Below are 15,764 nucleotides of genomic sequence, written 5' to 3'. Positions count from 1 at the left end.
GTCTCTGGTGATGTGATCGCTGGTACTGAAGGGTGGGAAGGGCATGACTGCACTCTCTTGAAGCTAATGCTGGCTCCAGTGGCTGCAAGCTGCCCTGAGGGCCATCCCCTTTTAGTCCTGCTGTGGCAAATGAAGACATTACTGTGCTCAGTTATCCACCTCAATCTGTGTTGGAGGCTGCTGCTCCTGCAGCAGAGTCAGCAGAGGGAAAGCAGACCTATGCCCTATCTGCTCCATCCTGTAGTCAATTTGAATTTAACATTAAAAAGAGTCTGCACAAGGATGCTAAAGTGGAAACCAGACTGTCTACAGCGTGAGCATTCCAGAAGAGATGTGTCACAAAACTCAGGACAGCAATATCTTAAAACACTAAAGCTGGACATGATTCAAAGCCCTTGTGTGTGCTGGGTCAAACTGTTCTTTAAACCATCCGTTTTGTCTTAATATAAAACTGTTTGGTTGGAAGTACAGGGCTGCCTGAGGTCTTTAAAGTTTTAAAGGTGCTTCAAATGAACTGTCTTTGCTAGCAGCTAATATAACTTCCTGAGCTATCATTCTCAGAGTCTATGCCATGACAAAAATCCCATAGGATAATACTTGTTTTTGCTAACCACGTGCCAAACACCATGCAAGGCTATGGCTAAGATAAAAAGTCTAAACTGAATCACATAGTTGAACAGTCACAGGAAAATGTGTGCAAGTCCTGCAATAAAGCCTTTTGGCTATTTTATTTTATTCTACAAATAAAGACAACTGTCCATCATTAAATGGAAAAAATAATAGTTTGAGTTGTATATAGCATGAAACAGCAGTTCCCTTCACAAAAACATTTCTAATTAATTAGTTTATTACAAAATACCCACTCACAAAAAAGCACAAGCACAATCTTTATACTTGTGAAATGAGTTGATATTTCATATACAAAATAATTTCCACATAATTCCATATAATTTTATTTTATATAGAAATAGGTCATTATTACAACAGCTGTACAATACACTACTTTTTATTTAATAATTACATAAAATCTTTCTTAGAAACATATCAACGGAAAACATACAAAAAAAGCGAAAAGTGCATTTCTTTTTTTTTTCCTCCAAAGGAAAATTTAATCCTAAATGTTACAATGAAAGAGATATGTAATAGTCTGCAGCATCCCGAGTCACTGGGCCAAAACACAGTGCATATTTCTCAGAGACTTGGAGTGGGCGAGTTAGGTTGAAGAAGGATTCATGTTGTACTACTGGAGAGTTGCATGATTGTGCTTACAATTTGAGTTCTCTTTTGCAATCACAATTCATGTAGGAAACAGTCTAGAGTGGGTTGTGGGTTTGTTTTTTTGGTTGGTTGTTTCATAATGAAGAACAGTTGGGGTAAGCTGCATAATACTTTTCAGATTCTAAATCAAGGGTTATGAGCTGTAGACCATCTTCACCAATGGCTGGGCTTTCTCCTCCATTGGATGTGCTAGTTTGGCCACAAGAATGAAGAAACAAACTTCTCTTTACAGAAAGTGCCTAGGTTTTGTCCTCTGTGCAGTTGTGCAAAATAATAACAATAATCATAATAAAAATAATCTCTTGTTCTCTCCTCAATAGACCTTTGACGCAGTGCTTTTCATACACAAAAGAAGAACTGAAACAGTGAAGGCCAAATACCTCACGAGTCTGCCAACAGTCTTTTGGAATTGCCAGATAGCTTTCAGAATGACATGCTGAGATTGAACGCCTTCTCCTGTGCACTCATTGGTGATAGAGGCTGCACAGGGTAGTGTTCCTCTTTGTTTTGCTCTGTCAGTACATACTGTGCTCACGAGATAGCGCAAACTGAATCCAGCGTGCTGTAAATGCGCTGTCAGTTGCAGTCTGCACTCTGTGGGCGTACTTCTGTCATAGAGCTTTGAAAGAAATGCTTGTGCAAAAGCCAGAACAGTAAGTACAAAGTCATTCTCTTCTGCCCCATGTGCCCATTGGTTAAAGCTAATCGTGCATTGATTGTGCTGGTGGGACTCTATCGCAGTGGCTGTGGTAAATTTGATGATTCTGATAAGCTATTCCTTCTTCTTGATGTTAGTTGTTGCTGTTGCTGCTGCTGCTGTTGTGTCTGATGATACCCCATATTTCCTTGCTGTGGTGAGTAAGATGGCAGGAGCAAAGAATCGGGTTGTTCATTGTGCAAAGAACTTGGTGTTTGCACCTACAGATAAAATAAAATTTATTGCGGTGTTTGATTCTTTCCCATGTTTAATGTACATCCTCAATGTACAGGATGCTTAAAAATACTACTAGGGTGTTGGCTTTAATTTCTGGAGCTGTTTGGCATGAGGTTAGCTTAACCAACGCTAGAAGGAATGGACATAGATTGCAACAAACAACATTCCAACTAGGCACTGAGAAAGGTCTTCTCTTAGGATTGCACTGCCTGAGATTTGCAGGTTATTCTGAAAAGCCTGTTTAGGAGCAGGGTGGGCAAACATGTCAGAAATGACACAGATGGATGACAGAAATGAAACAAAAATGAAACAGGGATCCCAATGTGCTTCATGCTGTCCCTTCTAGCCCTTCCTTTTTGTGAGTTTACAGTAGGGTGTGACCTTGCAGTGGTAAAGTCAATGTGAATTTTGCAGATGCTTTTACTGGAAACAGTATCTGTCATACTTTTTTTCATTAATTCTCAGCTATGATAAGGATTTAATTTCAATAACAAGAGCTTAATCATTTGAGGTTGGTGATACTCTTTCAGTGATGCCAGTGGATACATGACCAGGTTTTATAGACTCAGTTCAGCACCTGTTGAGTTAACAGACACCTCCTTTCCCCCCTGCCCCTTTACTGTAGTATGTGTTGAATTGGGTCAAAAAATAAATATTTTTACATCTTCAAATCACCTGGTTCTTCCAGGCAATGAGCTCCACTTTATCTTCTTTGCCTTGTGGAGTTGAGAAAATATGTTAATTTACTGAAGGGATCCAGATATCTGATCCAGATCTCATTTTATGTTGATGCTAGTAATTAAAAATCATCTTTTGACTTGTAAAATAAGCAAATTTTATACTGAATAAAGAGTACAGAATAAATCCTAAGGCAGCAATTTTCTCCAGCTAGAAATAAACTTTAAATATATCCAGGATAATCTGATTATGCTTCCAATGTACAGAATTAGTAATTTCCTTTTAAATATTCTGACTGTTCTCACTGCTCCCTTGCTATACTGCTACATGACACTGTATCAGTGTCTCATATATGTTGCTATCTCTAAAATGGACATTTCTGCCAGGATCACGTTCCAGTAGACACATGGAGCCCCGTTTGCACAGCCCATTCACCTTATTACTCTGCATGTACATTTTATACATCACCCTCATTGTCCTACCTGCAGGTAGCGTTGTTGCTGATGCTGTTGGTGCTGAAGTTGCATAGGTGGCAGAGAAGATGGCTGGGAAGGAGGTGTAGTGGTGAACCCTTGGTTTAACACTGCTTGTCCCATCAGTATGATTGGAGAGCTGCTGCTGGAAGTCTGCACTTCCAAACTTTGAAACATTTGTTGGGTTTGAGAATACCTACCAATCAAGAACAAACTGTTGGAAGCAAAGGTGTTCTCTTAGGATAGGGATGGCAGTCCCTAGTCTTAATAATTCATTGAATCACAGAATGGTTTGGGTTGGAAGGAAACCTATAGATCATCTAGTGCCAAGCCCCCACGCCATGGACAGGGACACTTTCCACTGGACCAGGTTGCTCAAAGCCCCATCCAACCTAGCTTTGAACACTTCCAGGGACAGGGTATCCACAGCCTCTATGGGCAACCTGTTCCAGTGCCTCCCATGCTCACAGTAGGAATTTCTTCATAATATATGATCTAAACCGACTCTCAGTTTAAACCCATTACCTCCTGTCTTATCACTATGTACACTTGTACAAAGTTCCTCCCCAGCTCTCTTGTAGCCCATTTTAGGTACTGGAAAGCTGCTGTCAGATCTACCCTGACCTTCTCTTCTCCAGGCTGAAAAACCCCAAATAATTCCCAATAAAGGATTCTCATGCATGGGACCTGCTAATATGAATGACGGCACCATTGGCAGCACTGTTTTCCCTTACTGTGTGCATGAGCTGGGCTTGGAGGGAAGAATGTATCTCACCTCAAAATCCAGATCACATTTTAGGTTCATTAAAGATTCTGGTTTATGTATGTCTTCTCTTCAGCCACAGCATTCACATTCCAAGCTCATTAAACCAAATGGCCTTTGATTCTGTTTTAATATGCTGAGCTCTGAACTGCAGCAAGAGAGAAGTAAATGCACCTCCTGTCCTGCTGCCTGTGCTCCCCTGTGACTGCCTGTGGGGTGGTGATCTCCTGCAGAAACATGGCTGGGGTTGATTACTTCTTAAGCTGCTCATACACATATTGCCAAGTACGGTCAGCAGTTCCCATCACCATGAGCCCCATTGTAGGAACAGAAGAAGCCTCTAGAAACCCTCTGGAGTGAGGGATGGGACAGAAACAAAATAGTCATCTCCTCTTGCCATTCTGTTTTTGCATAGCAAAGCTTTAATATGTGTTTTTTAGTGGAAGGCTGTGGGCAAAACCGCAGTGGAATTATTGCCAACCCAGCCTAATTCTGTTTATCCTGTAATGGGTGATGAGATCATAGTGTGGCTTGTGTTCACTCAACAGCTGTTCAACATTAGGGGTTAGTCAGAAATGCTACAGTCTGGGTACTTGTACTGGGATGTGAGCTCCTATAAACGAGTCCCATGAGTCAGGAAGTCTATGTGAACTGGGAGATCCATCTTTGCAAATAAGGCCTCTTTTATTCAGAGGCATAAAAGCAGATTTACAATATTTAAATTTGACAAATATAACTCAAGACAATCTTAAACAGCAATAATCAATGTTTAAAAAAAAGAAGTACTGAATACCTACATTCCTGAGGTAACATACAGAATTACTTTTAAAGTAATGAGGTACAAAGAGCTGCCTATTATTCTTGCAATTCCCAATTAAGTACAGTACAGCAACAAAACACAGCTAAAAAAAAAAAAAGTCAGAGTCTGACTGGTGTTCTGCTTCCTTCCTCTAAGTTTTGAGGAGACAAACAACTGAAGTGGTTTGTTCAGCACCTTTTCTGAGGGCAGGGGCCTGTTGGTTCTTCAGTTCTGCTGTTGTAGATCAGGCACAGCTCCACTGGCATAACACCAGTGGCTCAGTGCCTAGAGAGCAGGGATTTTCATGGCACCAGTCATTTCAACCAGGTCAGTGCTGACTTTCTCTCTCACATTTATTGTGATGGGTCAGAAGTTCCAGTGCTGAAGCAAGCAGCATGTGAGGGGCAAAAATTTCCCCAGCCATGGCTTGTTAAAATGCCACTGGCACATTGTATTTCTCTCTGTCATCCTGATGTAACCAGGCAGAGTAAGGCTGAGCCTGACACTGGAAGGCAGGCTTGGCACAGTAACACATTCATGATATTTATAACTACTTTGTCATCTTACGAAAGAAGGCCACTTCCCCTCAAAAGCAACTTTGATGTTTTATCTTTGACAATCACATACTTAGCCTGGGATCCTGCCATGCTGAGGTCTGAAGAGTGTCTTGCATTACAGGACCCAGGCATCATGGGCTGAATAGGCTGGCTGAGCAACAGTCTGATGCATGGGAAAAAAGAAAGAATGACATTGCGAGAGCAGAAGGACCACACATTTTGCAAACAGAAACAGGACATTTTCACAGGCATGGCACTGTTAGGAAGTCTGACCTCAGCTTCTAGCTGTGGCAGGCACATCCTGGGCACTTGGAGGAGGAGGCTGGGGCAGTGCTTGCCCTCTGGGATGATGTGGGTGCCTGGCACACAACTAATAAATCATGTTTTTTTATTATTATCTGCCAAGAATCTGGCTGCTTGAGTAATATTTTACAACTTCGGTTAAATTCACCTTGCGCTCTTTAAAGCCAGTAGCAAGATTTCCATTTTTCATAATGCTAAGGGATCAGACACCTATACCCAGGGGGTTTTAATTCACCACTGCATTACTCCAGTTACAAGATCTGATCTGCGATTTGACTGCTATTTTCACTCAGCAAAACTAAAACATTAACTATTTCCAAATTTACGATCTGATTAGTACACTAATACAACCCACATTTATAACTTCCCCACGAGCGTGGGGTTTCAGGGCAGCGACATTATGCTCTTGCTAGCGGGGATGGCTTGTCGTTGAGCCTTCAGGGTATCGGAGCGCAGCTGTTTCGGTTCAGTGCCTAGCTGGGTACCGGGGGGGTGCCGAGGCGGCGGGGGCAGGTCGGACACACGGCCGGGCCGTACCTGAGCTGCTGGTCGTGGTTGCAGCCGGGGGCGGGCGCGCCGGGGGAGCCGCCAGGGGGCGCGGCGGGGCCGCCGCCGGCGGGGGCTGCGGCGAAGGGCGGGGGCGCGGCGCGGGGGGGGGCGCGGCCGCCCGGCGCCAGCTCCGAGCTCCGCGCTGCCTTCGGGCCCTGCGGGAGAAGAGGAAGGTGAGAGAGCCAAACGCCTGCAATAGCACCCGGCGGTGCCGCCACCCGGCTGCTGTCGCGATACGCGGAACGACTGTGGCACCCGCTGCTGCCCCACGCCCGGCGGCGCTGGGAAAGCAATGCCCAGGCGACCCCCCCATGAAGACACGAGCAAAGTTAGGTGTGAGGAGCTGCCGCCAAGGGCCATGATGGGAACAAACCTTATTAAAGCTAAAATTTGTGGGGTTTGTTTTTTTTTTCTATTTCACAGAATCACAGAATGGGTCAGGTTGGAAGGGACCACAGTGGGTTACCTGGTCCAACCTCCCTGCTCAAGCATCCCAGAGCACATGACACAGGACTGCATCCAGACGGTTCTGGAATATCTCCATTGAGGGAGACTCCACAACGCCTCTGGACAACCTGTTCCAGTGTTCAGTCACCCACACAGTAAAGAAGTTCTTCCCCATATTCAGGTGGAACTTCCTGTGCATTGGTTTCTGCCCACCAGCAGAAATCTGTATTTACAATACAGATACACTCTTTATTTTAATAGAATCATGGTAATACAGGTATGTTGGAAGTGAAAAGCTGAGGGCTCTGAAGATAATAATGCAGCTATGTTTCCCGCACACTCAGGGACCCGAAATAGCTCGGTTTTCTATGAAGGCAGGTAGAACAGGTGGGTGGAAGAGCAAACACTGGAAATGCTGAGAAAACGGCAGTGAGAAAAAAAATACCATGCCAAACCTACTAGCTTTCACAGATCTCAGTTACTACTCAGGCTGAACTTTATATTGCTGTGCAGGAACCTGTTAACGCTCATAACCTGAGGGTCTCACACAAATCTCAATGTATATTCTGTGTGCCATCACAGCAGACACAGGCTTTGTTGTGTTAGTTGTGTCCGACTGGACTTGGGGAGCAAGTATTCTGTGAGGTCTCATTGCTGGCACCACTACTGCTAGTTTCCAGTCCACTTGGGGACTGGAAGCTAGCAGTTTCCAGGTTTCTTTCAGGACCACCCAAAGAACAATTAAGTTACCCACACCTTTTGCATGCTCCCCTCACTCTGTTTTCGAGTTGAAACAGCTGCACAAGTAACGCTCCTGGCTGAGGTCTTAAAAAAGAGATTTAAGCTAAAGTAAATGCTATAGGGAAACCCTTTATATAGACTCCCTTATAGAGAAGAATAAGGAAGGGAAGGCAAAGGCATACTTACAGGATTGACATGATTTTACTTCCTTGCTTAATAACATCTTGGTGTCTTCTTTCCACCTAAACACTTCTCTATTCAAAGAAATTATTACCTGGCTCAATATCACGCTTGCTTCTCTCAGTGCCTGCTGGTTTGTTGTTTGTGAAGATGTGATTTGCCCTTGGAGTTGAGGACTGGATACAAGCTGCTGCTGAGAAATGGCCTCTGACCTCTGCTGTAGCTGTTGTGGGTCCAGCTGCTGAGTATTGCTAAAGCTCAGGGACACTGTTGGCTGCTGTAAGAACATCTGGAAAAGAAGAGGGGAGGGTTTTTTTACATATCCCAGCTGTCTTGAATAATGAAAGTGACAGAATTAAATCCAGAAATATATTGTAAAATAAAGTTAGCACATTTCTGGATTCATTATGCATTTACTGTTAGTTGGAAATCACCTCTCATTCCTACATTAGCAGTTTTGCTGTCTAGTTTCTTCATTTCTTCTTCTGGAAGTGCACCCATTACTAGTGAAATGTGTCCTGAAGGTAAAAGTTCTCTCTCTGTGGGGCAGGCACAGCCCTCGTAAGAGCAGTTCCCAGTACATTCACTGTGTTCTGGGGCATCCTGACCAAAGAGTAACTCCATGTCTTTTCAGTCCTTTTCTTTTTCCTTTCAACAATAATCTGCCTGCCTTTCAGACAGGACTGCTTTTGAATTTGTCTCTGGAAATTCAACACCTGACATCCAGCTGAGTCTTCAAATGTTTTTAATGAGGCCACAGTCAAGCCAGAGCTCTCCACGCTGAATGGCTGTGTCCTTATCATTGAGAGGATGTGTAAACAGACAGTCGCTGTCATTTATCTGATTTCCCATCAGGTAACTGTCGCCTGGTGTTCTTCCTAACTGTGCCATGCATTTGACTTGTGCAAAAGAGCTAGCCCTTCCTCTGTTAGAGTTTCTGTAAATGATGTTCTCTTTCTTCCTGCATTGCAAGATGAGGCTTTCTTCTTTAAAAGTTATAGGACTTGGGAATTTTTGCTTTTCTAGAGGCTATTTCTTTTATTATAACTGCAAAGAGGAAAAAGTAATCTTTTAAACCTACGCATTATTAATGCTACAAGCCCTCTCTGCAGTATTTTAAACCTAGCCTCCTGCCACCAAGGACTGTATGGAGATACAGCTGAAGTTCCCATGCAGTTGAAGTCATTTTTGGAGCTGACTCTGATTCCATGCAACTGTTACATTCATGGAACTCCATTAATTTAAGTGGAGCTACTTAGGTTTTAAATGAAATGAGAATCACAATTACTCTCTTCATTATTCATCCATCAGTCTCATGCGTAGCAGTATGTCTGAGGTACACCCAGTAATTAGTACACCTTTCTGCAGCTTATTGCTGTATTAACAATTCCCTAAACTATCACGTCCCTCTAATTTTTCTTGGAAAAAGCCCATACCTTTCTCCAAATGCCTGGCACAATGCACTGCTTTTCTCTGCGTAAGTGTGGCTTGACCCATCATGTTTGTACTTATTTATCTAGCTTTTAAAACACAATTTTTATTTAAATATGATAAATTTTTAATGAATTTCTGTGTGCCAAGATTTTACTCAGAAAAAAGGTACAAACTTACATTAATCAGCTGGGAGAGGGGGGGGCAATTAAGGAAAAGCAACAGCTTGTTTCAGGTGCTGTAGGCTAACCACATCTCAAAGATGTCTGATAGAAATAAATGGGTCAAGTGACAGAGCTGAGGCTGCTCAAAGCAGGTCTGAAACTAGCTCCGAGTGTTTTATTTTAAAAAACACTGTTCACTGAGTTTGGAGCCATTACATATCAGAAAGACAGATGGTCTCACAAGTTCTGCCAAGTAAATAGGTCTTATTATGAATAAATCAAAGACAGAAATTATGAAAATTCATTTTCTTGTTTATGTTCTGTACATAGAAGCTAAGCTTTAGACATGTTTAGTAAATGAAGTCACTTGATTAGCTCTAGCAATGAAATTGGTCACCACTGATACAAAATTTGATATAAAGAATTTGACATAAAATTCAGAACAGGTGAAGCAAGTAGTGCATTTCAAAAATGTCAGAGGGACTGTGGGCCCAGTGGTACTGGACAGATCACTGCAAATTAAGACCTTTAGGAGGATTAGTTTAGTGTCTTCCCTGTTCGTGGCACACAACACCAGAAAAATACTAAGTTCACCCAATATAAAGTCAACATCTATCAAGGTGAATGTCAAGCAGGCTGTGAACTTGCAGCAAACTACTTACTTAGCAGGGGCCTCCCTGTGTGCATGCCTCACTTCAAGATGAAGGCCAAGGAGCTTATCCTCGAAAGAAAGCAGAGTAACCTACTTTGCAATTACCAGAGTTTGCCACTGGGTAGGAATGTGCACAGTAAATGGTTGGCAGCTAACGCGCTAAAAATTTAGAATCAAGTTTATCCCAGTAAACCCATTTCATTTGTTCACGTGTTCGTACCTTGAGAGGGCTCCTAGTGGTTCATACCTAGGGACTCTCTGTTGCCATTATAATGGCCAAAGCAGCATTGTTACCCTCTGAACATAAATGACCTGGAAAAAATTAAGCTCAGAGCAGGAAGCAATGGTGACTGTGTCCCTGCAGAACTGAAGACTCAAGATGCCTTATCAAAACAAGAGTTAATCTGAGAGAGGATCAAAGCATGGAATTCCTACCTGCTAGTTAAACCTAAAAGCTTAATTTGTACAAAACCTAATGGTGTTTTTTCATAATGTGCCTCTTTTATGATAGTCCTGCCTGAATTCCCCTGAAACACTGAAATATGGCAGCTTTAAATAACAGCAGAAACCTCCTAATAAAAAAATGAATTCTTTCCCAGTCTAAGTATATAAATTAGCAGCCTCCTAACTGTACTGCTGCTAATGACACGTCTTGTTGGTGATTTTGTAGACTGCAAGGTCAGTGAAGCATCTTACAAATATTTTTTAATTGGCCAGATTGTTAACATACACAGCAAAGCAGCGAGGGAAGGGAGAGACCCTCTGACACTGCTGCCCCTTCATTCCAGGACAGATGGTCCCTACAGCTAATGGGTGAATCACACTGACAAGAATCATGAGGAAGACATCTCTTTGACTCTACCTGTCGTTTGAATAATCAGGGGATTATAGCTTTTGGGCTCATCATTACAGGCATCAAGACTCTTTATGTAAAATACGTAAAGATGAGAAGCACAGCACTGGGAAGCTGAGATACACTGACTTCGAAGGGAGCCCGATTTGCAAATGACGGGTAGCTGTGGATAGTCTCGACTGTAGTTCTTGCAAGCTGGTGAGGCTCAGCCCTTCTGCCTTCCTCCCTATCTACAAATCATTAGCTAGACTGTTCAGTTCTGGAGCAGACACAGCATCCTTCAGACTTCTGAGGTTACTCTTGCTGCTCTTGTCCCGTTTGTCAGGAAAAGCAGTAACAAGGATTTAATGGGGTTTTGAACACCTTTATTCAGGGCCTGTAACCCTCCCAATGGTTTAATCTTTCACTGCACAAGGCTCTTGCAAATAGTTTCTAATGCAGACTACCGTGCTTAACATCTGTCCATCTGGGAAAGCATTTCCTAGTGGACTGCTGTACTGCAGTTTTGAAGATCTTTGAAGGAAATGAAAATCAGGCTTAATTCTCCACAGAGCTACCTATACACTTCTGTGAGGAATGGAATGAACCGGTGGGGATGATATGCTAATAAATCAGCTAATGAGGGAAAAGCAGGGAACACTTCCCCCTTTTCAGACAGCCTTCAGCACTCCCCCATGCTTACAGCTGTTCTTCACAGAGTATTAAAGAGACCAGAAACGTGCTTGATAGTAACGCTCACCTGTTTGCTACTATGCTTTGTAGCTCTGATAATAGACACAGATCAATGTCTGCAGACATCCAGCTCCCTGAATGATGAAATCTGTGTGGCAAAGCACATGGTTGAATTTCTGATTTTACAGTTTACTCCTTGCTGCTTATGAGTCACAAAAGAGCTGCATGCAGAAGTATAAGGCTTTCTTTGAAATCACAAGGTAACAGGCAAGTAAAACAAAACTAATTCCTGGTCTCAATCTATCCCTGCAACAGCACAGTAATTTCTTTGTATGTTTTTTGTTTTTTTACTTAGAGAAAGTGGGAGAAGAAAAAGGCCTGGCCAGGAGTCAGTGTGACTGCTCGCATCTCATTGCCTTATTTGTTTGCTCTAAGGAGACCAAAAGGCACCTAAAACACAGAGGATGACCCTCCCCATCCAGCACTGCCCCTTCAGGCAGATATGCAGCCCCTGCATTTCCAAGCTGCCATCTGTTCTCCCTGCCTCTCACTTCTGCATCTGCACTAAGCTGGGAAATGGTTGGTACTGACACCAGAGAACTTGCAATGGTCTGAAAATACTTGGTCCAACAGTCTTCATGAGAGATGGGATCACCAAAATGGTATCACTCAGAGCAACAAATTGGTATGGGGTGGGCAGGACAGAACTACCCACCATTTACCCACTGTGCCTCCTCTTCTCTTTGCTTGAGCTTCCTCTGAGCACATCTGAGAATCTGTCCCATGGTCTTTGGGTTGTTAAATGCCCCCTAGTGCATATAGGAGACAGTTTTCTAAAAATAAAATCTGTTTCCTGCATATAAGGATGTGCTCTAAACTTCTAATTTTGCCTCAGTTATGAAAAAAAAAAAGAGTGTATATGACTATTGAAGACTTCACCAGGAGACAGTAATGGTTGTCACCCAATTAAAAAGAGAGGAAGTGAGAATATCACATCTCTTGATACTCATAACAGCAGTAATAGCTTTCAGACATATGACATAATTCTGAACTGAAGGCCACTTAATTGCAGAGAGACTTTCCCTTCCCATTAATCAAAGTCAGTAGAGAATCAATAGAAGAAATGCACTGAAGCTAAACCTGGTCTACCTATATGCTTATATGGCACCAGGAACAGGGAATCCTGGGTTTGGGACCCACAGTTGCACCGTCTTACAACAGTGCACATGCAGCAACTTAGGTGGCAAGGTTTCTAATTTGGCTTCACGGATCCCTTAATTGCCTAAACATACAATCCCAATTTGTTTTAATATGTGAAACTGCATTTCACAGATGCTGATGATGGGTGAGAGTCTATTTCTGTGTGGAAGTCACAAGCAAAATTCCTGTTGACTTCAGTAGTTCCCAGGTTTTCATCCTGTGCTTAAAACGTTCTTTGAGATGTTCGTTTCTGTGACAGAGCTTGTCTTCTAAAATAATCTTGCTAGTATAATACTCACAGAGGGTGCCCAATGCAACATTTCTAACAAGGGTCATTTAATCTGGCATTTATAGTTAAATTATGAGGAACATAGCAGTAATCACCCCACATTCAGAAAACTTCCATAAAATTGCATGATTGGTCTATTTGTTGTTAAGGGAAATCTGTGATGTACTAAACTGCATTTGGTATTATTTCTGAGGTTTGGTAGACATAAGGGGTAGTAAAAAGCAGATACTGTACTAGAGAATTCTAGCTCTGTGTAGGAGGTATCAAAGCCAGAAGAAGAGCAGCCTCAGTTAGATTTGCCCTAAAGGCTTAAGATGGTCCAGTGAAGAACAAACTCCAACATCTCCCAGGTGTGAACAAACGAACATCAGCAGAGGTTCAGGGGTTTTAACATGACAAGGAAATTAATCTCTTGTGCTCTCTATCTGAGCCAGGCTGGGTCAGGAAAACAGGGAGCGACTGTAAGAGATGAACACTATTTGGAGGAATAGCTGGACAGGGAAGATACTGAGCATAAGTGATGTCAACATGAAGCAAGCAGTGACTGGATGGAAGCTAATGAATCAGAGACATGATCATTGGCAAGTCTGAAACTGAACATTTTTCTACTACAGCTGCTTGGTCTGAAGACTCAATAGATAAAGTAATAAAATGCTACTGTAAGTGACCCAAGTTATTCTCCTCCTCTTATGGTTGAGGTCTTTCTTCCTTCTCTTCTTCCAGAGAGCTCTTAAATCTTTCTTGACATAGGTTATTCAAGAGGCTTTCAGAGGGCAACATCCTCAGTCAGATGAGCTGGTTTCCACTTGTCCAGATTTCCTGGACTCTGGAGCAATTATAAGTTGCCAACTGTATCAATGGCCATGTGAGAGAGGATGCTTGACTCTGCCCCTTCCAGCAGTTACACACCTGTACGCTGGAGTCTTGGACCAGGCAGAGCTGCTCCTGTATCTTCTGGAGCTCCTCCTGCTGCCACCGGATGTTGGCCTGCAGGATCCGTGTCCGCTGCTCTAGTTGGTCCTTGATTGTCTGGAACATGCTGAACTGTGCTGAGAACTGAAAGAAAAAAAAGGGGGATAAATCAGTCATTATAACACAAACAGGCCTCAACAGAACACTGTTCTCTATGAAGGTATTGGTTTCTTCATTGTAAAGCACAGCCACAGAATAAAAAAAATGTTTGTGATATACTAACATCTAGGCAGAGATAAATCTTGTCTATTTTCAATTTTATGCACTTATATTGCCTCAGTTAGAATGATCTGCTTACAACTGACCCTGTTCTGTTACAAGAACTGCTTTTTTAAAGTATGCTACTTTAAAATATCAAGAGCATCTTAATTGGATGGCAAGTTAGTGCATTATTTTTATTAGCTTGTAGTCTGGAGCCCTTAGTTTGGCATAACTGTTTATTCCAGATGTGTTTCACTAATGCTTTTCTTTTTCTGCACAGAAATAGTAGTTCTTCAATGGTTTATTCTGTTGATGACTTAGTAAGGCATCACATAACAGACCACAATAAGCATTTTCTACATTTGTACAGCTGAGTAGTACTCAAGCTACAAGAAATACTCATTAAGTTATTTTTATATGTGATGTAAAATGAATAGCTCAGCTCAGTGGGAGAAAGGCTGTTCTAAGTAATAGTATAAAATAGAGATCACTAATCAAGGTCAAGAAGGAAGTGCAACTCCCAATAGCAGCAATACCTGGCACAAACTGGAATTATTCAAGAACTGTGGAGGGGACTAACACAGCAATAAATTCCTAGTTTTATTTGGTGTTTTCAGGTATAACTCAAAGTTCACCAAAGTTAATTATAACCTTAAGAGGCTTTGGAATAATTGCTTTGCATGAGCTCATATTCCAAAAGAAAAAAAACCAGTCTTTGAAAAAATAAAAAAAAACAACTTCAAAAAATCTGTAAGCTTTTCCGTAATCAAGACATCCAAAATCTATCTGAAAACATGTGATGCTGGGAGTGTCCAGGCAAAAGAAATATAATAATTTTGATGTGACTTGAAAATGGTGCCCTGTTCCTGTAGTTGTTCCACTGGCTCTGTGCTAGTTGGTGAACTGATGCATGCTGCTGGAACCTTTCTGCTCCACGGTGCATTGGCTTACACTGTTTCTGGCTTTTTAATAGGAAAACAAAAATGGAAACAAGATGGGAATTAAGGAGTACTTTGGTGATAGCAACACTATACAGTTAAACGAAATTTTTGGCTACTGATACAAATCTAAATGTGACAGGTCAGATTTGTATCAGCTAACTGCTTCACCTTAAACCAGTAAAATATATGAGAGTACCTTTATATTCCCTCTAGCAAAGCTGAAATCTCCAAGTAAATGGCCCTTAGGAGAGAAAGAATGAGAATTTCAGAGAGTTTACTTCTATTTACTAGGCAGAGAGTAGCTTTTCCACACAATCTGTGAGGTGTCAAGGTGGAGGTGAGTTTCACGGCCAACCCTGTATAGGGGGAATGAGGGCTGCTAAGGTGGCCCCTGCAGTTGCTGGTGGCAGAGGCCCTCAGAGCCCACTTTGCTGCCAGAGGTACCTGTGAGTACTCGCAGCTTGCACTGTCTGCCCAAGGAGGGACGTGAGCCCTGGGCCTGTGCTGTGATTCACGATGCTTTTGCCTTCAAACAGCAGTGCCATCATGTGCAACCCAGTCCTCTCCCAGGGCAGAAAAACAGAGTCAAAGCTCACAAAGGGAAGTTTACGTTACTTCCAATTGGAGTTTAAGGGGAGAAGCCATAGCAGGGTCTCTCTAGTCTATGTATAAAGTATTAACCCAAGG

General features: G+C 42.4%; 1 protein-coding gene across 9 annotated transcripts in view; it reads right to left on the bottom strand.

The window, feature by feature from the left end:
- Positions 1-695: 695 nt before the first annotated feature.
- Positions 696-15,764, bottom strand: part of NPAS2 (neuronal PAS domain protein 2) — a 104,698-nt gene continuing 89,629 nt past the window's right edge. For 3 of the 9 annotated variants that reach the window (XM_064646277.1, XM_064646279.1, XM_064646284.1), the window contains 7 exons: positions 15,274-15,318; positions 13,873-14,019; positions 7,797-7,991; positions 6,323-6,489; positions 5,553-5,645; positions 3,373-3,577; positions 696-2,196 (listed from right to left, as the gene is read on the bottom strand). In XM_064646277.1, the coding sequence (XP_064502347.1) occupies positions 2,011-2,196; positions 3,373-3,577; positions 5,553-5,645; positions 6,323-6,489; positions 7,797-7,991; positions 13,873-14,019; positions 15,274-15,318 (1,038 nt within the window). In that variant the 3' untranslated portion in view covers positions 696-2,010. The other 6 variants (XM_064646280.1, XM_064646282.1, XM_064646283.1 and 3 more) reach the window with 4 other exon arrangements.

Source organism: Pseudopipra pipra, chromosome 2 (genome assembly GCF_036250125.1).
Source record: "Pseudopipra pipra isolate bDixPip1 chromosome 2, bDixPip1.hap1, whole genome shotgun sequence".
Lineage (NCBI taxonomy): Eukaryota > Metazoa > Chordata > Aves > Passeriformes > Pipridae > Pseudopipra > Pseudopipra pipra.
This window is presented reverse-complemented; position numbering and strand designations above follow the sequence as displayed.